The sequence below is a fragment of the Halichoeres trimaculatus genome, unplaced genomic scaffold (genome assembly GCF_033239565.1).
Source record: "Halichoeres trimaculatus isolate MK-OKI-2021-1 unplaced genomic scaffold, fHalTri1.1 fHalTri1_scaffold_7, whole genome shotgun sequence".
In the NCBI taxonomy this organism is placed as follows: domain Eukaryota; kingdom Metazoa; phylum Chordata; class Actinopteri; order Labriformes; family Labridae; genus Halichoeres; species Halichoeres trimaculatus.
In genome coordinates, this window is record NW_027437185.1 from 20,080,604 (window position 1) to 20,105,997 (window position 25,394).

The 25,394-nt window shown below is 40.5% G+C and overlaps 3 protein-coding genes and 1 long non-coding RNA gene across 23 annotated transcripts in view; 3 read left to right on the forward strand and 1 right to left on the reverse strand.

Moving 5' to 3' along the window:
• Window positions 1–25,394, reverse strand: part of LOC141793334 (fibroblast growth factor 18-like) — a 296,332-nt gene that overhangs the window by 188,883 nt on the left and 82,055 nt on the right. The window lies entirely within an intron of this gene.
• The window catches only part of LOC141793331 (protocadherin alpha-C2-like), a 222,007-nt gene that overhangs the window by 85,569 nt on the left and 111,044 nt on the right, over window positions 1–25,394 (forward strand). The window contains exon 1 of one of the 16 annotated variants that reach the window (XM_074673941.1): window positions 1,355–3,827. The exons of 12 other annotated variants lie outside the window; for them this stretch is intronic. In XM_074673941.1, coding sequence (XP_074530042.1) covers window positions 1,476–3,827 — 2,352 coding nt within the window. In that variant the 5' untranslated portion in view covers window positions 1,355–1,475. Of the gene's footprint in view, window positions 1–1,354; window positions 3,828–5,872; window positions 8,340–18,688; window positions 21,056–22,961 lie in introns of those variants that run through there. 3 more of the 16 variants (XM_074673942.1, XM_074673943.1, XM_074673940.1) reach the window with 3 other exon arrangements.
• Window positions 10,215–17,017, forward strand: LOC141793828 (protocadherin alpha-3-like). The gene is made up of 3 exons (XM_074674698.1): window positions 10,215–11,470; window positions 15,504–16,715; window positions 16,997–17,017. Exons 1-3 carry the CDS (start codon window positions 10,328–10,330, stop codon window positions 17,015–17,017), a joined length of 2,376 nt encoding a protein of 791 aa, XP_074530799.1. The 5' UTR covers window positions 10,215–10,327.
• LOC141793580 (uncharacterized) lies at window positions 11,633–14,894 on the forward strand. The gene is made up of 4 exons (XR_012598414.1): window positions 11,633–11,970; window positions 12,813–12,856; window positions 13,706–13,838; window positions 14,286–14,894. It is a non-coding gene; the product is annotated as an uncharacterized LOC141793580 (long non-coding RNA).

Genomic DNA, 25,394 nt, shown 5'->3' on the forward strand with positions numbered 1-25,394 from the left:
GGAGGAGGCCATCCACTGAGGTAAGACATAAACATGTTGCAAGGGCAATGTCCAGTGCTCAGAAGCTTTAAGAATGTGTGATGTCTAATGTAGCATTAACTTAGATGTATGATGTTAGTCGGTGTGTTTAAACAGACGCCGTGGGTCCTTTAATCTGAGTTTGCAGATATTTTGCCTTATCAGTTTTGTGCTAGTTGCTCACTGCTGTGTTACACCCGGAATCTTGCTGTTGTTGATATGAACACTTGAGGTGTTTGTTTACTGACCTGAAATAATTGATTTCGGGAAAGTTACCCATTGCCTTTCCAGCTTCTTATTGTAAAGATAGGCAAATACCTTTTGACTGCATTCAACAAATTAATAATGAAACCATAAACAATGTTTTTCCTTGTTTTTAGTTCCGTTTGTTATTTTTTCATTGTAGTATTTATAATCACTACACTGATGGGCTGCAATTTACATGAAAAGCAATGAGAAAGGGACTGTGAAAAACTCTGTCTTGGCTTTCCAAGCCTTCCCTGGTTTTAAGAATAGCCACTGTTTGCAAGTATATGGGTAATGCTGAAAGACACATATCAATCAAGTTACATCAAAAAGAGAAAATATCTTCACCGTCTTAAGAAAAAAAAAGAGACAAAAAACTTTTCGTGATTTTCAATCACATTTATGGAGAACATTGGGCAGAGGGCTTTGCCAGAGACTAAAGAACATTGTTGCTGTGAGAAAAGTGGGCGGTAGGTCTTAATCGCTATCCGTGGTGCTGAAGTGCACTCAGTGTTTTCAAGCATACTGAAGCAAAAACGAGCATCCAACTATTTTAGATGGTTCAGTTTAAATTTTTAGTTTGAAGAAATAAATACAAGGAAATTGAGAAGTGCAGAGTTTGCATGAAGACAGTTGTGTTGTCTTGCACAGCCCTGGGTAATCATTTTAACACTAGAGCATCAGCACTGGTCTTCCCGAGAGAAGGGGAACACGATAAGAGTTGTAAATAGAAAAACAAAACAAAACGAAACAAAAAAACGATAGCCTTGTATTTTTTTTTTTTTTGATGTAGATCCTGGAATTCAGTTGCATTTTTGTTGTATCGTCTGTACTTTGATTCATACTGGCAGGGAGTGTACTCCAAGTTCGTCCATGCTTACATTTTCAGAGTGCATTAAAAATCAGATAAACTTGAAGTTGTTTTTCTCCATGTAAAGTTTTCCTGCATTGTGGCATCAGCTCGCACGGTGTCACTGCTTGCTCGAAGAAACGACTCTGTGAAACATCCTCTACGTCACGTGAGAGGTTTGGTGGTTTTTCGCGACTGGGTGTACTCCTGCTTTGTCGAGCGATGGCTTCCGACGTTTAAATCGTTTCCCTGAACCAGTATTTGGCTGCTGTTCATATTGGTTCAAAATGCGGGCTCTTTTACAGACAAACATTTGACAAATTCATTTTCGTTTTCTTGTGTTCCTTTTTCTTATTCCACAATGTCTCGACGAGGATACAGCTGGTGGTTGGAGCGCCTGTTCTTTCTCATTGTTACCTTGGATCTTACTTCAAATGTTGCTTCGGCTCAGCTTCGATACTCTATTGCTGAAGAGCTGACGGTGGGTGCTGTTGTTGGAAATATCGCTAAAGATTTGGGGCTGGATAACACTGCTCTGAATGCCAGAGGCTTTCGCATCGTATCTGGAGCTACTGAACCTTTGTTTGAACTCAACAATTATGGCATCTTGCACGTTCACCGAAAAATAGACAGAGAGGAGGTGTGCGAAGGGACCAGCAGCTGCATTATCAACATCAAGACTGTGCTGGAGAACCCGTTAGAGGTGCACTACGTCGCAATTGAGGTTTTGGATGTAAACGATCACTCCCCCACCTTCCCCGAGAACGAGACACGTTTACAGATATCTGAATCAGCTTTACCCGGGGCGCGTTTTCAGCTACAAGGTGCCAGAGATCCAGACAGTGATACGTTTTCGATCCAGCAGTACAGACTCAGTCAAAATGAGCACTTTCGACTGGAGGTGAAAGGTGGTGGAGAGGATGGAAAAATTCCTCTTTTGTATTTACACAAGCCGCTGGACAAAGAAACAGCTAGAAGTCACAGATTGATGTTAACAGCAGTTGATGGAGGGAAACCTGCAAAATCAGGGACCATGGCAATTATTATTAATGTTTTAGATGTCAATGACAATATGCCGGTTTTTACAAAAGAATCATATTCTGCAATGCTTAAAGAAAATGCACCTATTGGAACCACAGTCATTCAAGTCAATGCCACAGATTTAGATGATGGTTTGAATGGGGAGGTAGTTTACTCATTTGGGAATAATGTGAATAATAGGTTACGTAAACTTTTTGAGGTCAACCCTATTACAGGTGAAATAATTGTCAAAGGACTGATTGATTTTGAAGCAAAAGACAGGTATGAAATCAATATTAAAGCTTCAGATAAAGGACCAGTGACCCTGGAAACAGAAAAGAGTGTGGTCATAACTATCGTGGACCTGAATGATAACGCACCTGAGATTGAGGTGACATCCTTTTCCAAAGCTATCCCTGAAGACTCTAAACCTGGAACAACTGTAGCTTTGATAAGTGTGCAGGATAAGGATTCAGGTGTCAATGGAAAGGTGATCTGTTATATAAGTGAGGATGTACCATTTACATTGACCCCTTCATTACAAGACAATATGTATTCTATAGTTACAAAATCTTTGTTAGACAGAGAGCAGCAGGCTCAGTATGATGTGACTATAATAGCTAAAGATGGAGGGGAACAACCTCTGTCGTCTCAGAGAACAATAAGTGTGACTGTATCAGATGTGAATGACAACAGTCCAGAGTTTTCACTCAGTCCTTACACTTTTTATGTTGTTGAGAACAATGTAGCAGGAGCCTCTCTGTTTTCAGTCAGCGCTCATGACTGTGATGAGGGTGATAATGCTCTGATTTCATATCATATTGTGAGAAATGGAGACGAGCACAAATCACTGACCTCATTCCTGAACATTAACTCTGAGAATGGACACATTACAGGGTTAAAAAGTTTTGACTTTGAAACAGTGAAAACGTTTCAGTTCCACGTTGTGGCCTCAGATTCTGGAAGTCCACAACTGAGCAGCAACGTCACAGTCAACGTGTTCATTCTGGATCAGAACGACAACGCTCCAGTCATCCTGTATCCACTCAGCTCCAACGGCTCTGCTGAAGGGGTGGAGGAGATTCCCCGCAATGCCAACGCAGGACAAGTGGTTACTAAAGTCAGAGCCTATGACGCTGATATAGGATATAACGGCTGGTTACTCTTCTCCCTGCAGGAAGTCACTGAGCACAGTCTCTTTGCTTTGGACCGCTATACAGGACAGATCAGAACACTTCGCTCATTCACAGAGACAGACGAGGCTGAGCACAAACTGCTCATACTGGTCAAAGACAATGGCAACGTCTCCCTCTCAGCTACAGCTACTGTCATTGTCAAAGTTGTGGAGCCCAAAGAGGCTTTTGCTGCTTCTGATGTGAAAAGTGCCACAAACCATGATGAGGAGAGTAATGTGACTTTTTACCTCATGATCACTTTGGCCTCAGTCTCTGCTCTTTTCATCATCAGCATCATCGTGCTGATTGCAATGCAGTGCTCCAAATCCACAGACTATACCTCCAAATATCTGCAAGAGACTAACTATGACGGCACACTGTGTCACAGCATCCAGTACAGATCAGGAGACAAACGCTACATGTTAGTGGGACCCAGGATGAGTATAGGATCTACTATAGTCCCGGGCAGCCATGCCAACACACTAGTGCTCCCTGACAGGAGGAGGGCCTCCACTGAGGTAAGACATAAACATGTTGCAAGGGCGATGTCCAGTGCTCAAAAGCTTTGAGGTTGTGTGTTGTTTAATGGAGCATGAACCTTGATGTATGATGTTAGTGGGAGTTGTTTACAGATGCTGTAGGTCCTTCATCCGAGTTGCAGATATTACCAAGTTTTTGGTCATCAGTTTTAAGACATTAATATGGAGCAAAAGTGGTAAATATGCAGATGTTTGTGATATTATTAGATGTTGGATGATTTTTAGAGTTATTATCTTAGCAAAATGTTTTTGATTTTTTTTGTGAGGGGATTCCATTTTGTCCTCTTTTTTATTAAAAGGGAATCTAGTTTTCAATACACACAAAGACTTATTATAGTTTGCTTCTTCTCTGTGCAAAAGCTGCAAAGAGATACATGATGTCCTCCTGGCTTCTCCTTTCCTAGGACTTTGTTGTCTGCATTTAATATCCTGGTCTATTTAAATGAACACTCAAGATTTGTGCTCATTTTCTTTCAAAAGATATGATTTATCAAAATCAGTAAGAAAAAATAAGCTAAAGCCAGTATGGAACTTTACAAATAAACATTATACATAAGAGTTCTTATTTAAAAGTCATCAATATAAGTATTATAATGATAAGAAATAAAAGTCTTTAGGATGATTTTGTGTTATCAATGTGTTGCCATCCTCACTGCAGAGGCATTTTTCACTTGGGCATCAAGCGAAGAAAAAAGCTGCAGCATATATTGAAGGCTCTTTCCTTGGTGCTGGAATATATGAATGTTTTCATAGAGGTGAGACACATCCTAAATAAGTAACTGCATAGAAAAGAAATAAAGATTTATCTCGAAAGGAGAGTAGTCTGTGTGTAGAGTGTTTGCGGCAACTTTTGGGGAAACATGACGGTAGAGAGTCTTGCCAGAAATGATTAATATTCGTGATCAAATTTAATTAATTCATGCTGACTTTGATACACTGATGGGTAACAGTATTGGTCGTGATCATCATTGCATAAGAGGCAGAACATCTGAGGAGACACTAAGGAGACACCGTGGATTAGAGAGAAAAGGGGAAAGTCGGTCTGCTTGGAGTCACTATCCATGGTGCTGAAGTCCACAGCCTGTTTTAAAGCATACTGCAGTGATGCTCAATATTATCCTGTTGGTATATCATGTCTGACACATTGTTGTTGCAACTTTGTAGTGTCAGCTTTTTAGATAATTGTTGACAACCACATTGCTCCAATATACACCTTTCTCTCTCTCTCTCTGTGTGTGTGTGTGTGTGTGTGTGTGTGTGTGTGTGTGTGTGTGTGTGTGTGTGTGTGTGTGTGTGTGTGTGTGTGTGTGTGTGGCGGGGGGCAGAATGGACATCTAGAGATGTAGGAAGGTCAGACTGCAGTCATAGCATCTCTATTGTGAATACTCGGAATTGATGAGATCCATATCTAAATGATTTAGGAAACAAAGGGGACAGAAGTTTGCATCTGTTTCATTAAATATGGAAAGATAGAAACTGTAGTGTTCCAACAGAAGAACAGAACTGGTTGATTTTTTTAAAAAAGAATAAGAATATAGTGAGACTGTTAACTGTAGAAGTTTGCTAACAGATAGTACACCTAAGCATAAACAGTAGGTGCTCTAACATAAGAGGAATATATGGTACAGGCGAGAACACGTAGCTTTAACAAGTAATTGAAATTAAAAAAGAAAAAAATAACTTTTCCTTTTATATACAATGTATGTATGTATCTCACGTGATTTACTTATAAATATGTTTCGTAACTTGTAATTTCATTGACACTGACGGTTGAATTAGAGCACTTTCGTTCAACCTGACAATTACAGAGTGAATTAGTTTAACAAAAAGTTGGGTTGAGAAGGTTTTCCTCCTTGTAAAGTGTGTGTGCATTGTAGCATCAGCTCGCACGGTGTCACTGCTTGTTCAAATGAACGACCCTCGGTTTAACATCCTCTACGTCACGTGAGAGGTTTGGTGGTTTTTCGCGACGGGGATGCACTCGTGCGGTGGAGGGCGATGGCTTCCGACATTTAAATCGTTTCCCTACGTTTCTACACTATTTATGTGTCGTTCTAGTTGGTTCGAAATGCTTTTTCTTTACAAGACAAATATTTGACTGGTTTATGATCTTGATTGTTTTTCCGTTTTGTATCTAAAATGTCTCGACGAGGATACAGCTGGTGGTTGGAGCGCCTGTTCTTTCTCATTGTTACCTTGGATCTTACTTCAAATGTTGCTTCGGCGCAGCTTCGATACTCTATTGCTGAAGAGCTGACGGTGGGTGCTGTTGTTGGAAATATCGCTAAAGATTTGGGGCTGGATAACACTGCTCTGAATGCCAGAGGCTTTCGCATCGTATCTGGATCTACTGAACCTTTGTTTGAACTCAACAATCATGGCATCTTGCACGTTCACCGAAAAATAGACAGAGAGGAGGTGTGCGAAGGGACCAGCAGCTGCATTATCAACATAAAGACTGTGCTGGAGAACCCGTTAGAGGTGCACTACGTCGCGATTGAGATTTTGGATGTAAACGATCACTCCCCCACCTTCCCCGAGAACGAGACACGTTTACAGATATCAGAATCCTCTCTACCTGGGACACGTTTTCAGCTACAAGGTGCCAGTGATCCAGATAGTGAGACGTTTTCTGTTCAACATTACAGGCTCAGTCAAAATGAACATTTTCGACTGGAGGTAAAGGACAGAGGAAAGGATGGAAAGACACCTCTTTTGTATTTACATAAGCCGCTGGACAAAGAAACAGCTAGGAGTCACAGATTAATGTTAACAGCAGTTGATGGAGGTAAACCTGCAAAATCAGGAACCATGGCAATAATTATTAATGTTTTAGATGTCAACGACAATATGCCAGCTTTTACAAAAGAATCATATTCTGCAATGCTTAAAGAAAATGCACCTATTGGAACCACAGTCATTCAAGTTAATGCCACAGATTTAGATGATGGGTTGAATGGGGAGGTGGTTTACTCATTCGGTGATAATGTAAATAATAGGTTACGCAAACTCTTTGAAGTTGAGCCTCTCACGGGTGAAATTGTGGTCAACGGACCTATTGACTTTGAAGCACAAGACAGATATGAAATTGATATCAAAGCCTCCGATAAAGGACAAGTGCCCCTAGCAACAGAAAAGAGTGTGATCATCACAATAGTAGACCTGAATGATAACGCACCTGAGATTGAGGTGACATCATTCTCCAAAGCTATTCCTGAAGACTCTAAACCTGGAACAACTGTAGCTTTGATAAGTGTGCAGGATAAAGATTCAGGAGTAAATGGAAAGGTGATCTGTTATATAAGTGAGGATGTACCATTTACATTAACGCCTTCATTACAAGACAACATGTATTCTATAGTCACCAAATCTTTGTTAGACAGAGAGCAGCAGGCTCAGTATGATGTGACTATAATTGCTAAAGATGGAGGGGAACAACCTCTGTCGTCTCAGAGAACAATTAGTGTGACTGTATCAGATGTGAATGACAACAGTCCAGAGTTTTCACTCAGTCCTTACACTTTTTATGTTGTTGAGAACAATGTAGCAGGAGCCTCTCTGTTTTCAGTCAGTGCTCATGACTGTGATGAGGGTGATAATGCTCTGATTTCATATCATATTGTGAGAAATGGAGATGAGCACAAATCACTGACCTCATTCCTGAACATTAACTCTGAGAATGGACACATTACAGGGTTAAAAAGTTTTGACTTTGAAACAGTGAAAACGTTTCAGTTCCACGTTGTGGCCTCAGATTCTGGAAGTCCACAACTGAGCAGCAACGTCACAGTCAACGTGTTCATTCTGGATCAGAACGACAACGCTCCAGTCATCCTGTATCCACTCAGCTCCAACGGCTCTGCTGAAGGGGTGGAGGAGATTCCCCGCAATGCCAACGCAGGACAGGTGGTGACTAAAGTCAGAGCCTATGACGCTGATATAGGATATAACGGCTGGTTACTCTTCTCCCTGCAGGAAGTCACTGAGCACAGTCTCTTTGCTTTGGACCGCTATACAGGACAGATCAGAACACTTCGCTCATTCACAGAGACAGACGAGGCTGAGCACAAACTGCTCATACTGGTCAAAGACAATGGCAACGTCTCCCTCTCAGCTACAGCTACTGTCATTGTCAAAGTTGTGGAGCCCAAAGAGGCTTTTGCTGCTTCTGATGTGAAAAGTGCCACAAACCATGATGAGGAGAGTAATGTGACTTTTTACCTCATGATCACTTTGGCCTCAGTCTCTGCTCTTTTCATCATCAGCATCATCGTGCTGATTGCAATGCAGTGCTCCAAATCCACAGACTACACCTCCAAATATCTGCAAGAGACTAACTATGACGGCACACTGTGTCACAGCATCCAGTACAGATCTGGAGACAAACGCTACATGTTAGTGGGACCCAGGATGAGTATAGGATCTACTATAGTCCCGGGCAGCCATGCCAACACACTAGTGCTCCCTGACAGGAGGAGGGCATCCACTGAGGTAAGACATAAACATGGAGCAAAGGGTGGTCCACTATGCAGATGCCTATGATACTGTTTGCTGTTGGATGAATTTTAGCGTTATTATCTTTAAAAAAAAAGAAAAAAGTGCTCCCATTTTTAAAGGATGCCATTTTGCCCTAAGTTTATTGATAAAAAGAAAGTAGTTTTCAATAGGCACAAAGATCGTTCGTATTTTGCTTCTTCTCTGTGCAAAAGACGCACAGAGATACATGATGTCCTCCTGGCACCTCTTTTTTAAGAACTTGTTTTTCGCTTCAGGTTCCTGCTCTACCTGACTGATCACTGAAGGTGTTTGTACTTGCTGTCGTGAAAGTGAGTTATCAAAGTCAGTCAGATAAATATTTCGCCAAAGCCTGGAGGGCACATTAGAAAGGAACAAGTTGCATGAGAGTTCCTATCAAACAGTCATCAAAATAAGTTTGTTTTTTTTCTTATATACAAGAACTAAAAGTCATAAGTATGATTTTTTAATATGGTGTTTATCTTAACTGTAAGGACAAATTTACTGTAGAGCATCAAGCGAAGAAAAAAAAAAGCTGTGGCATGTATTGAAGTCTCTACCCTTGGTGCTGAAATATATAAATGTTTTAGCATGAATATGGGTAAAAGTTAGATGCATCATAGACAAGTTACTGCACAGAAAATAAATAAAGATTTCTCTTGTAAAGAGAGAAGTCTGTGTGTATACTGTTTGGGGCAACTTTTTTGAGACACATAATGGGAGAGATTTTTTTTTACCAGAGATGATTAATTCATGCTGACTTTGATACACTGATGGGTAACAGTATTGGTCGTGATCATCATTGCATAAGAGGCAGAATATATGAGGAGACACTAAGGAGACACCGTGGATGAGAGAGAAGAAGGGGTAGCAAGTCTGCTTGGAGTCACTATCCATGGTGCTGAAGTGCACTAACTTTGTTCAAGCATACTGCAGTGATGCTGAGGATTTTCCTGTTGGCATTGTATTTCTGATACACTTTTGCTGCAACTTTGTAGTGTCAGCTTTTCAGATATTTGTTGACAACCAAATTGCTCCAATATACACCTTTCTCTCTCTCTCTCTCTCTCTCTCTCTCTCTCTCTGTGTATGTGTGCGTGTGTGTGTGTAGCAGGGTGAGCATCTGGTGATGTAGAAAGGTCACACTTCAGTCATAGCATCTTTGCTGTGAATTCTTGTAACTGATGAGATCCAGAGCTGAATGATTTGGGAGACAAATAGGACAGAAATAAGCATCTTCTTATCGTAGCTGGAAAGACAGAAACTGCAGTATTCTAACAGAAAAACCCTTATGGTTGAGAGTGGGACTGATAACTGCAGAAGTTTGATAACAGGTACCTGTGTGGTTGGCTCACATACAGCTCATCCTGTTAACTGATCAGTATAACACAGTGGTATGATTATTGAGTGCTCAGATGGAAGGAGAATATCTACAGAGGTATAAAGGAGTGGCTTAAAACCAGTTACTGGCACACAATCAAAACGCGCATTTTTTTTTTCTCAAACAAAAGGATGTGTTTATCTAACGCAGTTCAGTTGAACCTCTGGTGTATCATCTGTTTAGATTTTTTTCTTCGTTTGTTTTTTACTTATGCTATCAGGAGAATGGTTACTTTTTGAGCAATCAGCGTTTATTTTATTGACTTATCTATGTTGATTTAACTTAAGATGGATTTTTCTTCATGTAAAATCTGCATGGTGGCATCAGCTCGCACGGTGTCACTGCTTGTTCAAATGAACGACCCTCGGTTAAACATCCTCCACGTCACGTGAGAGGTTTGGTGGTTTTTCGCGACGGGGATGCACTCGTGCGGTGGAGGGCGATGGCTTCCGACGTTTGAATCTTTTCGCCTTATGTCTACACTATTTATGTGTCGTTCGAGTTTGTTCAAAATGACTTTTCTTTCCAAGACAAATATTTGACTGGTTTATGATCGTGATTGTTTTTCCTTTTTGTATCTAAAATGTCTCGACGAGGATACAGCTGGTGGTTGGAGCGCCTGTTCTTTCTCATTGTTACCTTGGATCTTACTTCAAATGTTGCTTCGGCTCAGCTTCGATACTCTATTGCTGAAGAGCTGACGGTGGGTGCTGTTGTTGGAAATGTCGCTAAAGATTTGGGGCTGGATAACACTGCTCTGAATGCCAGAGGCTTTCGCATCGTATCTGGAGCTACTGAACCTTTGTTTGAACTCAACAATCATGGCATCTTGCACGTTCACCGAAAAATAGACAGAGAAGAGGTGTGCGAAGGGACCAGCAGCTGCATTATCAACATAAAGACTGTGCTGGAGAACCCGTTAGAGGTGCACTACGTCGCGATTGAGGTTTTGGATGTAAACGATCACTCCCCCACCTTCCCCGAAAACGAGACACGTTTACAGATATCAGAATCTGCTTTACCCGGGGCGCGTTTTCAGCTACAAGGTGCCAGAGATCCAGACAGTGATACATTTTCTATTCAGCAGTACAGACTAAGTCAAAATGAACATTTTCGACTGGAGGTAAAGGACAGAGGAAAGAATGGGAAAATTCCTCTTTTGTATTTACACAAGCCGCTGGACAAAGAAACAGCTAGAAGTCACAGATTACTGTTGACAGCAGTTGATGGAGGTAAACCTGCAAAATCAGGGACCATGGCAATTATTATTAATGTTTTAGATGTCAATGACAATATGCCCGTTTTTACAAAAGAATCATATTCTGCAATGCTTAAAGAAAATGCACCTATCGGAACCACAGTCATTCAAGTAAATGCCACAGATTTAGATGATGGTTTGAATGGGGAGGTAGTTTACTCATTCGGTGATAATGTTGATAACAGACTTCGCAAACTTTTTGAAGTTAACCCCAATAGGGGTGAAATTATCGTTAAAGGACCGATAGATTTTGAAGCGCAAGACCGGTATGAGATTGATATCAAAGCTTCTGACAAAGGACCAGTGCCACTGGAAACAGAAAAGAGTGTGATTATAGCTATTGTAGACCTGAATGATAATGCACCTGAGATTGAGGTGACATCCTTTTCCAAAGCTATCCCTGAAGACTCTAAACCTGGAACAACTGTAGCTTTGATAAGTGTGCAGGATAAGGATTCAGGTGTCAATGCACTGTAAGACCCAACAGTAAAAGCTTGATAAAAAAGTTGAGTTCCATCAACTCATATTTTCAAAAAGGCTATTTGACCTCTATTTGTTTGAGTTGCTAGAACGAGATTTTATTTTTGAGTAAATATTACTTAATCACTTTAAGTATTTTTGGTCAATGTACTCAAATTATTTAATTCATCTAACTTTCACTTTCGGTGACGTCACGGTCACGCACGAACGTGCTCTCAGCGAACCGTCTGAGAAATCCGCCATCTTTGCTCGTCGCATCAGAGAGCTAGATCGTTAGAAACTCGCGGAGAGAACTTGAGAACGTTGTTGGTAGATAAATTATTATATTTTTCTTTCGCCGTTGTATTTTTTGTCGTTTGTTGGACCTTACAAAGGCTGCGAGTTAGATTTCCTGCGCAGGTATTAGAGATATTTCTTGTTATCCGTCTCTGCTGTGCTGGCACACTGACCGCTGCTGCCTTAATGTTGTACAAAGGCGGGCTTTTCTGGTAAGTAAAATCTTCTTTTTCAACAATTCAACACTATTTTATGTATTTTCTGCATTAAGTACATCTCCTATGTCTGAAGTTACTTCGTGTGTGAACAAAAAAGCATTTTCATACCAATTTGATTACTTTACTCTCTTAATGTTTGCCCCATACATGTCAGAACATTTTAAACAGCTGCTCGGGGAATTGAGAGTTAATATTTTTTTGACACATAAAGGGGTAAATCTTTACTTAGTTTTAAAATGTTAGGTTTGAATCAGGCCACTAATTCATTTCCAGACACTTAAGGGTTAATGACCGGCGCTACCGTTGTCCTTAGTGTCTCTCAGGACAGGTTCTGATGCAGACAACATCAACGGTTATCACAAGGTTTTTCCAGGGGTTTGTCTCCTTGTTGTATTTGTGCTGCATTTTCAGATGGTGAGTAAAATTAAGCAGACTGTGTGGCAATATATTCGCCATGACACTGTGCGCAGTGAGTCTTACCAAATCTAACAGGTGTTAATGAACAGTTTTAAATATAACTAGTATGTTAAAATATGCCTGGTTTAGAAGCAACAGTTTTTAAGCCCAGAGTTTAAAGAGCCCCTCAGTGTATATTTTAGTTGTTCATTCAATGAATTTAAACAGTTAAGATTTTAAAAAGAGCAAGCTGGGACATTTTTCTGCCCTGGGAGATGATTTTCTCCAAACATACTTCAGGGTTTTTGACTTATTTTTAACTCTCATTTGCAATGAACACCTTCTCTGAAAACACATTTTATTGGATTTTTTTTATTTTTTATTTTATTTTTTTTTCAAATTTAACTGCTTTCTAATTTTACAATTCTTTTGTTGTATAGTTTCAAATGGAAGCAACGGACTGATGCAAGGAGTCTCCAGTCAGGTACTGAGTTCATTATGTCTATAGAGTGTGTAAAATATCCCTTTTTGCACAGTGGCTGTCATTTGAAATCTAATGTGCTGCAGCGAATTTAATCCAAATCATGTTTACTGACATGTAATTCCAAACTTTGTAAGTCAGAATTGCTATTCCCCTGTGTTTAGAGTTCTAATAGCAAGCGCCACAACACAACGTATGTCCAGCCACAAATGAAGTTAAAAGAGGTCAGTTTTTCCAATGGACACAGAACAATAAGTAAAGCATTGTTTTCTTTTTTAACTTCAGCTAATAAATGTAGCCTGTAGGGGTCCCACCTTGTGATCTGCTTCGTGGCACTTATATTTCTATATTAACCAGTAGTGTGTCATCTTATATTTAGCATTATGAATCTGTCATGTCATGATTTTAGCCTTATAGCTACATTTATCATAGCTGGAGTTAAAAAAGAAAACAATCATTTACTTACTTCCACAGCTTCTGTGTCTGTTGGGATAACTGACCTCTCTTTAACTTCTGTTGTGGCTGTACTTCCGTTGTGTTGTGGCGCTTGAATTTGTGTTGTTCTGTGGGCAGTCATGTTGTGGAGTTTGCAAATTGACACCTACTGGCCACAGTACATGTCAGTGTGTAAATTTGTTGAAAACTTATGAAACAAATTTACACACCGAAATAGTTGTGACTATTGAAAATGAGTAAAAAGTCAAAATTGTATCCAGTAATTTAAGAATACATTAAAAACAACATGAGATGATGGAATGTCCAATTTATGTCACATTGTGCTTTTTACATTGTAAGTTATCCTTTCTTTACAGCTACATATGTTTTTTTTTCTATTTATTTTGATTTATTCAGTGTGTCACAGAATCACAAACATCAACCTGAAGACTGCAGCTCTTCGTCTTCAGAGTTAGTGGGGGAAGAAAGCTGCTTTCACAGAGAAGAGGCAGGAGTCTTAGATAGGCTCTCCAGCTCCTATGACCTCCAGGTGAGGGTTTTTTTGTACTTTGTGCACGTTAATAGTGGAACTTGGAGTTTTGATGAACCTCTGTTGGAGATCCTATGACTTTATACTACAGCAAGGCTGAATGATTGACCAACGTTGTTTTATTACTCTTCACTTTGTCATGTGAAAATTGGTAAGCATCACCCAGCTGGACTGCAACCATTGTGAGGTATTTCCTTTGATCAGTAGCTGTATGCCTTCCCTATCAAGAATCTAAACCTAAGGATGCTTTCTCATGGCGCCAGAACAAGTTGATGTTAATGCTCAACATGTTGCTGCCCCCCATGCCCTTCCTACATAGCTGTATTAAGAGTACTCTGGATTTATGTTTCTGGATTCAATGTTTGTTAGGGGTACACTTTCGCTCTCAGGCAACCATGTTATGTTTCTTTGGTGTTCATTTTATAACAGTTCTGTTATTTTCTCTAGGTGTCACAGCCAGATGGACCACAGGTTGATGACATACCGTCAGTGAGGCTCCTCTCAGTCACTTCCAGTTCAACAGATACTGAGGTCTTCTGCCTTGATAAGGTTGCTGCTGTGCTTGAGAACATAGCTGCCACTTTCCAAGACTGACTGAAGGGTACGTTGTGCTTTTTGGACTGATATATGTACTGCTCTGAGATACACAACGGACTTCACCCATACATCTGACTTGAAACAAATTCTTGATGGACCTGGAGGATGGAGAGTCAAAGCCTGGGGTCTTGAGCCCTAATAGTGACCTTTTGTCAACTAATTGTTTTCAATTTTGAACCACAAAAGTTCAACAAATTTGACTGTTACTCCCCAGAAGACTGTGTACTAAATCTTTATTATGTGGTTTGAAAATATTGCTGTTCAATTTTAAGTTGAACTCCTTACTGTTTTAGGCGTGTTTGTTGAGTCAAGATATGAAGCAAAATGAGCTCAATGATTTTGCAGAAGTTGCTACTTCTTTAGTGTTAAAAGTGCCCATGGGTCATTATGCAGTTCTATTTTTTGATTAACTGTGTGTCTCTGTAATTACTGGACTAGTGTTTTTTAAGTTAAAATGTTTGGGGGGTTTTTTGCCTGTAAGTGTAAGTTTAAGTGAGGTTGTGTGATTTAAAAAAAACCTTGAAGTTTTCAAGTAACTAACTGGTTTGCTGAACATTTTTTTTCAGAAGTGTTGGTTGGTAATGTTTCAGTCATTTAATAAAGTGACTTGCATTTGAGCTTTTTGTGTTCACTCACAGTTTGTGTAAGTTAGGTGTGTTTTGAGTTACAGCAACTTAAAAATTTTTATGTAATCAGTTTCAAAGAAATTTTTAAGTACTGCACATGCTTTTTTGATTTTAACTGACTGAAATCTTTTAACTATAGGTGAGTTAGCATAGGTTAATTAAAATTAAAAAAAATAAGTTGGATTTACATAAACAAGTGTGGTGAAGCTAAACAAAACATTTCAGTTGATAGTACTTAAACCCTCTTTGTTATCTAAACTCAAATAAAACGTACAAAGTTACTTAATAAAAAAAGTTATCCCTACTTGTTAAATTAAGTTAGTGTCACTCAGAATTGCCTTGTTACTTTAACTTACAAACCTGAGTTAGCATAACTTAAATTTTTTTATGTAATCAGTTTCAACAAAATTTTTTAGTTCAGTGAACTTATCGGGTTTTACAGTGTGGGAAGGTGATCTGTTATATAAGTGAGGATGTACCATTTACATTAACACCTTCATTACAAGACAATATGTATTCTGTAGTCACCAAATCTTTGTTAGACAGAGAGCAGCAGGCTCAGTATGATGTGACTATAATAGCTAAAGATGGAGGACAACAACCTCTGTCGTCTCAGAGAACAATTAGTGTGACTGTCTCAGATGTGAATGACAACAGTCCAGAGTTTTCACTCAGTCCTTACACTTTTTATGTGGTTGAGAACAATGTAGCAGGAGCCTCTCTGTTTTCAGTCAGTGCTCATGACTGTGATGAGGGTGATAATGCTCTGATTTCATATCATATTGTGAGAAATGGAGATGAGCACAAATCACTGACCTCATTCCTGAACATTAACTCTGAGAATGGACACATTACAGGGTTAAAGAGTTTTGACTTTGAAACAGTGAAAACGTTTCAGTTCCACGTTGTGGCCTCAGATTCTGGAAGTCCACAACTGAGCAGCAACGTCACAGTCAACGTGTTCATTCTGGATCAGAACGACAACGCTCCAGTCATCCTGTATCCACTCAGCTCCAACGGCTCTGCTGAAGGGGTGGAGGAGATTCCCCGCAATGCCAACGCAGGACAAGTGGTTACTAAAGTCAGAGCCTATGACGCTGATATAGGATATAACGGCTGGTTACTCTTCTCCCTGCAGGAAGTCACTGAGCACAGTCTCTTTGCTTTGGACCGCTATACAGGACAGATCAGAACACTTCGCTCATTCACAGAGACAGACGAGGCTGAGCACAAACTGCTCATACTGGTCAAAGACAATGGCAACGTCTCCCTCTCAGCTACAGCTACTGTCATTGTCAAAGTTGTGGAGCCCAAAGAGGCTTTTGCTGCTTCTGATGTGAAAAGTGCCACAAACCACGATGAGGAGAGTAATGTGACTTTTTACCTCATGATCACTTTGGCCTCAGTCTCTGCTCTTTTCATCATCAGCATCATCGTGCTGATTGCAATGCAGTGCTCCAAATCCACAGACTACACCTCCAAATATCTGCAAGAGACTAACTATGACGGCACACTGTGTCACAGCATCCAGTACAGATCTGGAGACAAACGCTACATGTTAGTGGGACCCAGGATGAGTATAGGATCTACTATAGTCCCGGGCAGCCATGCCAACACTCTAGTGCTCCCTGACAGGAGGAGACCATCCACTGAGGTAAGGCATGAACATGTTGCAAAGGATGGTCAACTATGCAGATGCTTATGATACTGTTTGCTGTTGGATGAATTTTAGCGTTATTATCTTTAAAAAAAAAAAAAAAAGTGCTCCCATTTTTAAAGGATGCCATTTTGCCCTAAGTTTATTGATAAAAAGAAAGTAGTTTTCAATAGGCACAAAGATCGTTCGTATTTTGCTTCTTCTCTGTGCAAAAGCCGCACAGAGATACATGATGTCCTCCTGGCACCTCTTTTTTAAGAACTTGTTTTTCGCTTCAGGTTCCTGCTCTACCTGACTGATCACTGAAGGTGTTTGTACTTGCTGTCGTGAAAGTGAGTTATCAAAGTCAGTCAGATAAATATTTAGCCAAAGCCTGGAGGGCACATTAGAAAGGAACAAGTTGCATGAGAGTTCCTATCAAACAGTCATCAAAATAAGTTTGTTTTTTTTCTTATATACAAGAACTAAAAGTCATAAGTATGATTTTTTAATATGGTGTTTATCTTAACTGTAAGGACAAATTTACTGTAGAGCATCAAGCGAAGAAAAAAAAAAGCTGTGGCATGTATTGAAGTCTCTACCCTTGGTGCTGAAATATATAAATGTTTTAGCATGAATATGGGTAAAAGTTAGATGCATCATAGACAAGTTACTGCACAGAAAATAAATAAAGATTTCTCTTGTAAAGAGAGAAGTCTGTGTGTATACTGTTTGGGGCAACTTTTTTGAGACACATAATGGGAGAGATTTTTTTTTACCAGAGATGATTAATTCATGCTGACTTTGATACACTGATGGGTAACAGTATTGGTCGTGATCATCATTGCATAAGAGGCAGAATATATGAGGAGACACTAAGGAGACACCGTGGATGAGAGAGAAGAAGGGGTAGCAAGTCTGCTTGGAGTCACTATCCATGGTGCTGAAGTGCACTAACTTTGTTCAAGCATACTGCAGTGATGCTGAGGATTTTCCTGTTGGCATTGTATTTCTGATACATTTTTGCTGCAACTTTGTAGTGTCAGCTTTTCAGATATTTGTTGACAACCAAATTGCTCCAATATACACCTTTCTCTCTCTCTCTCTCTCTCTCTCTCTCTCTCTCTGTGTATGTGTGCGTGTGTGTGTGTAGCAGGGTGAGCATCTGGTGATGTAGAAAGGTCACACTTCAGTCATAGCATCTTTGCTGTGAATTCTTGTAACTGATGAGATCCAGAGCTGAATGATTTGGGAGACAAATAGGACAGAAATAAGCATCTTCTTATCGTAGCTGGAAAGACAGAAACTGCAGTATTCTAACAGAAAAACCCTTATGGTTGAGAGTGGGACTGATAACTGCAGAAGTTTGATAACAGGTACCTGTGTGGTTGGCTCACATACAGCTCATCCTGTTAACTGATCAGTATAACACAGTGGTATGATTATTGAGTGCTCAGATGGAAGGAGAATATCTACAGAGGTATAAAGGAGTGGCTTAAAACCAGTTACTGGCACACAATCAAAACGCGCATTTTTTTTTTCTCAAACAAAAGGATGTGTTTATCTAACGCAGTTCAGTTGAACCTCTGGTGTATCATCTGTTTAGATTTTTTTCTTCGTTTGTTTTTTACTTATGCTATCAGGAGAATGGTTACTTTTTGAGCAATCAGCGTTTATTTTATTGACTTATCTATGTTGATTTAACTTAAGATGGATTTTTCTTCATGTAAAATCTGCATGGTGGCATCAGCTCGCACGGTGTCACTGCTTGTTCAAATGAACGACCCTCGGTTAAACATCCTCCACGTCACGTGAGAGGTTTGGTGGTTTTTCGCGACGGGGATGCACTCGTGCGGTGGAGGGCGATGGCTTCCGACGTTTGAATCTTTTCGCCTTATGTCTACACTATTTATGTGTCGTTCGAGTTTGTTCAAAATGACTTTTCTTTCCAAGACAAATATTTGACTGGTTTATGATCGTGATTGTTTTTCCTTTTTGTATCTAAAATGTCTCGACGAGGATACAGCTGGTGGTTGGAGCGCCTGTTCTTTCTCATTGTTACCTTGGATCTTACTTCAAATGTTGCTTCGGCTCAGCTTCGATACTCTATTGCTGAAGAGCTGACGGTGGGTGCTGTTGTTGGAAATATCGCTAAAGATTTGGGGCTGGATAACACTGCTCTGAATGCCAGAGGCTTTCGCATCGTATCTGGATCTACTGAACCTTTGTTTGAACTCAACAATCATGGCATCTTGCACGTTCACCGAAAAATAGACAGAGAGGAGGTGTGCGAAGGGACCAGCAGCTGCATTATCAACATAAAGACTGTGCTGGAGAACCCGTTAGAGGTGCACTACGTCGCGATTGAGGTTTTGGATGTAAACGATCACTCCCCCACCTTCCCCGAAAACGAGACACGTTTACAGATATCAGAATCTGCTTTACCCGGGGCGCGTTTTCAGCTACAAGGTGCCAGAGATCCAGACAGTGATACATTTTCTATTCAGCAGTACAGACTAAGTCAAAATGAACATTTTCGACTGGAGGTAAAGGACAGAGGAAAGAATGGGAAAATTCCTCTTTTGTATTTACATAAACCACTGGACAAAGAAACAGCTAGAAGTCACAGATTACTGTTGACAGCAGTTGATGGAGGTAAACCTGCAAAATCAGGGACCATGGCAATTATTATTAATGTTTTAGATGTCAATGACAATATGCCCGTTTTTACAAAAGAATCATATTCTGCAATGCTTAAAGAAAATGCACCTATCGGAACCACAGTCATTCAAGTAAATGCCACAGATTTAGATGATGGTTTGAATGGGGAGGTAGTTTACTCATTCGGTGATAATGTTGATAACAGACTTCGCAAACTTTTTGAAGTTAACCCCAATAGGGGTGAAATTATCGTTAAAGGACCGATAGATTTTGAAGCGCAAGACCGGTATGAGATTGATATCAAAGCTTCTGACAAAGGACCAGTGCCACTGGAAACAGAAAAGAGTGTGATTATAGCTATTGTAGACCTGAATGATAATGCACCTGAGATTGAGGTGACATCCTTTTCCAAAGCTATCCCTGAAGACTCTAAACCTGGAACAACTGTAGCTTTGATAAGTGTGCAGGATAAGGATTCAGGTGTCAATGGGAAGGTGATCTGTTATATAAGTGAGGATGTACCATTTACATTAACACCTTCATTACAAGACAATATGTATTCTGTAGTCACCAAATCTTTGTTAGACAGAGAGCAGCAGGCTCAGTATGATGTGACTATAATAGCTAAAGATGGAGGACAACAACCTCTGTCGTCTCAGAGAACAATTAGTGTGACTGTCTCAGATGTGAATGACAACAGTCCAGAGTTTTCACTCAGTCCTTACACTTTTTATGTGGTTGAGAACAATGTAGCAGGAGCCTCTCTGTTTTCAGTCAGTGCTCATGACTGTGATGAGGGTGATAATGCTCTGATTTCATATCATATTGTGAGAAATGGAGATGAGCACAAATCACTGACCTCATTCCTGAACATTAACTCTGAGAATGGACACATTACAGGGTTAAAGAGTTTTGACTTTGAAACAGTGAAAACGTTTCAGTTCCACGTTGTGGCCTCAGATTCTGGAAGTCCACAACTGAGCAGCAACGTCACAGTCAACGTGTTCATTCTGGATCAGAACGACAACGCTCCAGTCATCCTGTATCCACTCAGCTCCAACGGCTCTGCTGAAGGGGTGGAGGAGATTCCCCGCAATGCCAACGCAGGACAAGTGGTGACTAAAGTCAGAGCCTATGACGCTGATATAGGATATAACGGCTGGTTACTCTTCTCCCTGCAGGAAGTCACTGAGCACAGTCTCTTTGCTTTGGACCGCTATACAGGACAGATCAGAACACTTCGCTCATTCACAGAGACAGACGAGGCTGAGCACAAACTGCTCATACTGGTCAAAGACAATGGCAACGTCTCCCTCTCAGCTACAGCTACTGTCATTGTCAAAGTTGTGGAGCCCAAAGAGGCTTTTGCTGCTTCTGATGTGAAAAGTGCCACAAACCACGATGAGGAGAGTAATGTGACTTTTTACCTCATGATCACTTTGGCCTCAGTCTCTGCTCTTTTCATCATCAGCATCATCGTGCTGATTGCAATGCAGTGCTCCAAATCCACAGACTACACCTCCAAATATCTGCAAGAGACTAACTATGACGGCACACTGTGTCACAGCATCCAGTACAGATCTGGAGACAAACGCTACATGTTAGTGGGACCCAGGATGAGTATAGGATCTACTATAGTCCCGGGCAGCCATGCCAACACTCTAGTGCTCCCTGACAGGAGGAGACCATCCACTGAGGTAAGGCATGAACATGTTGCAAAGGATGGTCAACTATGCAGATGCTTATGATACTGTTTGCTGTTGAATGAATTTTAGCATCATTATCTTCTCTGGGGAGCACTTTTTTTTTAAGTGCTCCCTTTTTTAAGGGATGCCATTTTGCCTTAAGTTTATTGATAAAAGAAAGTAGTTTTCAATAGGCACAAAGATCGTTCGTATTTTGCTTCTTCTCTGTGCAAAAGCCTTACAGAGATACATGATGTCCTCCTGGCACCTTTATTTTTAAGACCTTGTTTTTCGCTTTAGGTTCCTGCTCTGCTTGACTGATCACTCAAGGTGTTTGTATTTGCTGTCGTGAAAATGATTTATCAAAGTCAGTCAGATAAATATTTAGTCAAAGCCTGGAGGGCACATTAGAAAGGAACAAGTTGCATGAGAGTTCTTATCAAGCAGTCATCAAAATAAGTTTGTTTTTTTCTTATATACAAGAACTAAAAGTCATAAGTATGATTTTTTATATGGTGTTTTTCTTAACTGTAAGGACAAATTTACTGTAGCATCAAGCGAAGAAAAAAAAAGCTGTGGCATGTATTGAAGTCTCTACCCTTGGTGCTGAAATATATAAATGTTTTGGCGTGAATATGGGTAAAAAGTTAGATGCATCATAGACAAGTTACTGCACAGAAAATAAATAAAGATTTCTCTTGTAAAGAGAGAAGTCTGTGTGTATACTGTTTGTGGCAACTTTTTTGGGACACATAATGGGAGAGATTTTTTACCAGAGATGATTAATTTTTGTGATGAAATTTGATTAATTCATGCTGACTTTGATACACTGATGGGTAACAGTATTGGTCGTGATCATCATTGCATAAGACGCAGAATATCTGAGGAGACACTAAGGAGACACTGTGGATGAGAGAGAAGAAGGGGTTGCAAGTCTGCTTGGAGTCACTATCCATGGTGCTGAAGTGCACTGACTTTGTTCAAGCATACTGCAGTGATGCTGAGCATTTTCCTGCTGGCATTGTATTTCTAATACATTTTTGCTGCAACTTTGTAGTGTCAGCTTGTCAGATATTTGTTGACAACCAAATTGCTCCAATATACAACTTTCTGTGTGTGTGTGTGTGTGTGTGTGTGTGTGTAGCAGGGTGAGCATCTGGTGATGTAGAAAGGTCACACTTCAGTCATAGCATCTTTGGTGTGAATTCTTGTAACTGATGAGATCCAGAGCTGAATGATTTGGGAGACAAATAGGACAGAAATAAGCATCTTCTTATCGTAGCTGGAAAGACAGAAACTGCAGTATTCTAACAGAAAAACCCTTATGGTTGAGAGTGGGACTGATAACTGCAGAAGTTTGATAACAGGTACCTGTGTGGTTGGCTCATATACAGCTCATCCTGTTAACTGATCAGTATAACACAGTGGTATGATTATTGAGTGCTCAGATGGAAGGAGAATATCTACAGAGGTATAAAGGAGTGGCTTTAAACCAGTTACTGGCACACAATCAAAACGCACATTTTTTTTTTCTCAAACAAAAGGATGTGTTTATCTAACGCAATTCAGTTGAACCTCTGGTGTATCATCTGTTTAGATTTTTTTTCATCGTTTGTTTTTTTACTTATACTATCAGGAGAATGGTTACTTTTTGAGCAATCAACGTTTTTTTTGTTGACTTATCTATGTTAATTTAACTTGAGATGGATATTTCTTCATGTAAAATCGGCATTGTGGCATCAGCTCGCACGGTGTCACTGCTTGTTCAAATGAACGACCCTCTGTTAAACATCCTCCACGTCACGTGAGAGGTTTGGTGGTTTTTCGCGACGGGGATGCACTCGTGCGGTGGAGGGCGATGGCTTCCGACGTTTAAATCGTTTCCCCTCGTTTCTACACTATTTGGATGTCGTTCGAGTTTGTTCAAAATGACTTTTCTTTCCAAGACAAATATTTGACTGGTTTATGATCTTGATTGTTTTTCCTTTTTGTATCTAAAATGTCTCGACGAGGATACAGCTGGTGGTTGGAGCGCCTGTTCTTTCTCATTGTTACCTTGGATCTTACTTCAAATGTTGCTTCGGCTCAGCTTCGATACTCTATTGCTGAAGAGCTGACGGTGGGTGCTGTTGTTGGAAATATCGCTAAAGATTTGGGGCTGGATAACACTGCTCTGAATGCCAGAGGCTTTCGTATCGTATCTGGAGCTACGGAACCTTTGTTTGAACTCAACAATCATGGCATCTTGCACGTTCACCGAAAAATAGACAGAGAGGAGGTGTGCGAAGGGACCAGCAGCTGCATTATCAACATAAAGACTGTGCTGGAAAACCCGTTAGAGGTGCACTACGTCGCGATTGAGGTTTTGGATGTAAACGATCACTCCCCCACCTTCCCCGAAAACGAGACACGTTTAGAGATATCTGAATCCTCTCTACCTGGAACACGTTTTCAGCTACAAGGTGCCAGAGATCCGGATAGTGATTCGTTTTCAATTCAACAGTACAGACTGAGTCAAAATGAGCATTTTCGACTGGAGGTAAAGGACAGAGGAAAGAATGGGAAAATTCCTCTCTTGTATTTACATAAACCACTGGACAAAGAAACAGCTAGAAGTCACAGATTAATGTTAACAGCAGTTGATGGAGGGAAACCTGCAAAATCAGGGACCATGGCAATTATTATTAATGTTTTAGATGTCAACGACAATATGCCAGTTTTTACAAAAGAATCATATTCTGCAATGCTTAAAGAAAATGCACCTATTGGTACCACAGTCATTCAAGTGAACGCCACGGATTTAGATGATGGGTTAAATGGGGAGGTGGTTTACTCATTCGGAAATAATGTTGATAACTGGCTACGCAAACTTTTTGAAGTTGACCCCCAAACAGGTGAGATTGTTGTAAAGGGACCTATTGACTTTGAAACACAAGACAGATATGAAATTGATATCAAAGCCTCTGATAATGGACAAGTGCCCCTAGCAACAGAAAAGAGCGTGATCATAACAATAGTGGACCTGAATGATAATGCACCTGAGATTGAGGTGACATCTTTTTCCAAAGCTATTCCTGAAGACTCTAAACCTGGAACAACTGTAGCTTTGATAAGTGTGCAGGATAAGGATTCAGGTGTCAATGGAAAGGTGATCTGTTATATAAGTGAGGATGTACCATTTACATTAACACCTTCACTACAAGACAATATGTATTCTATAGTCACCAAATCCTTGTTAGACAGAGAGCAGCAGGCTCAGTATGATGTGACTATAATAGCTAAAGATGGAGGACAACAACCTCTGTCGTCTCAGAGAACAATTAGTGTGACTGTCTCAGATGTGAATGACAACAGTCCAGAGTTTTCACTCAGTCCTTACACTTTTTATGTTGTTGAGAACAATGTAGCAGGAGCCTCTCTGTTTTCAGTCAGTGCTCATGACTGTGATGAGGGTGATAATGCTCTGATTTCATATCATATTGTGAGAAATGGAGATGAGCACAAATCACTGACCTCATTCCTGAACATTAACTCTGAGAATGGACACATTACAGGGTTAAAGAGTTTTGACTTTGAAACAGTGAAAACGTTTCAGTTCCACGTTGTGGCCTCAGATTCTGGAAGTCCACAACTGAGCAGCAACGTCACAGTCAACGTGTTCATTCTGGATCAGAACGACAACGCTCCAGTCATCCTGTATCCACTCAGCTCCAACGGCTCTGCTGAAGGGGTGGAGGAGATTCCCCGCAATGCCAACGCAGGACAAGTGGTGACTAAAGTCAGAGCCTATGACGCTGATATAGGATATAACGGCTGGTTACTCTTCTCCCTGCAGGAAGTCACTGAGCACAGTCTCTTTGCTTTGGACCGCTATACAGGACAGATCAGAACACTTCGCTCATTCACAGAGACAGACGAGGCTGAGCACAAACTGCTCATACTGGTCAAAGACAATGGCAACGTCTCCCTCTCAGCTACAGCTACTGTCATTGTCAAAGTTGTGGAGCCCAAAGAGGCTTTTGCTGCTTCTGATGTGAAAAGTGCCACAAACCATGATGAGGAGAGTAATGTGACTTTTTACCTCATGATCACTTTGGCCTCAGTCTCTGCTCTTTTCATCATCAGCATCATCGTGCTGATTGCAATGCAGTGCTCCAAATCCACAGACTACACCTCCAAATATCTGCAAGAGACTAACTATGACGGCACACTGTGTCACAGCATCCAGTACAGATCTGGAGACAAACGCTACATGTTAGTGGGACCCAGGATGAGTATAGGATCTACTATAGTCCCGGGCAGCCATGCCAATACTCTAGTGCTCCCTGACAGGAGGAGGGCCTCCACTGAG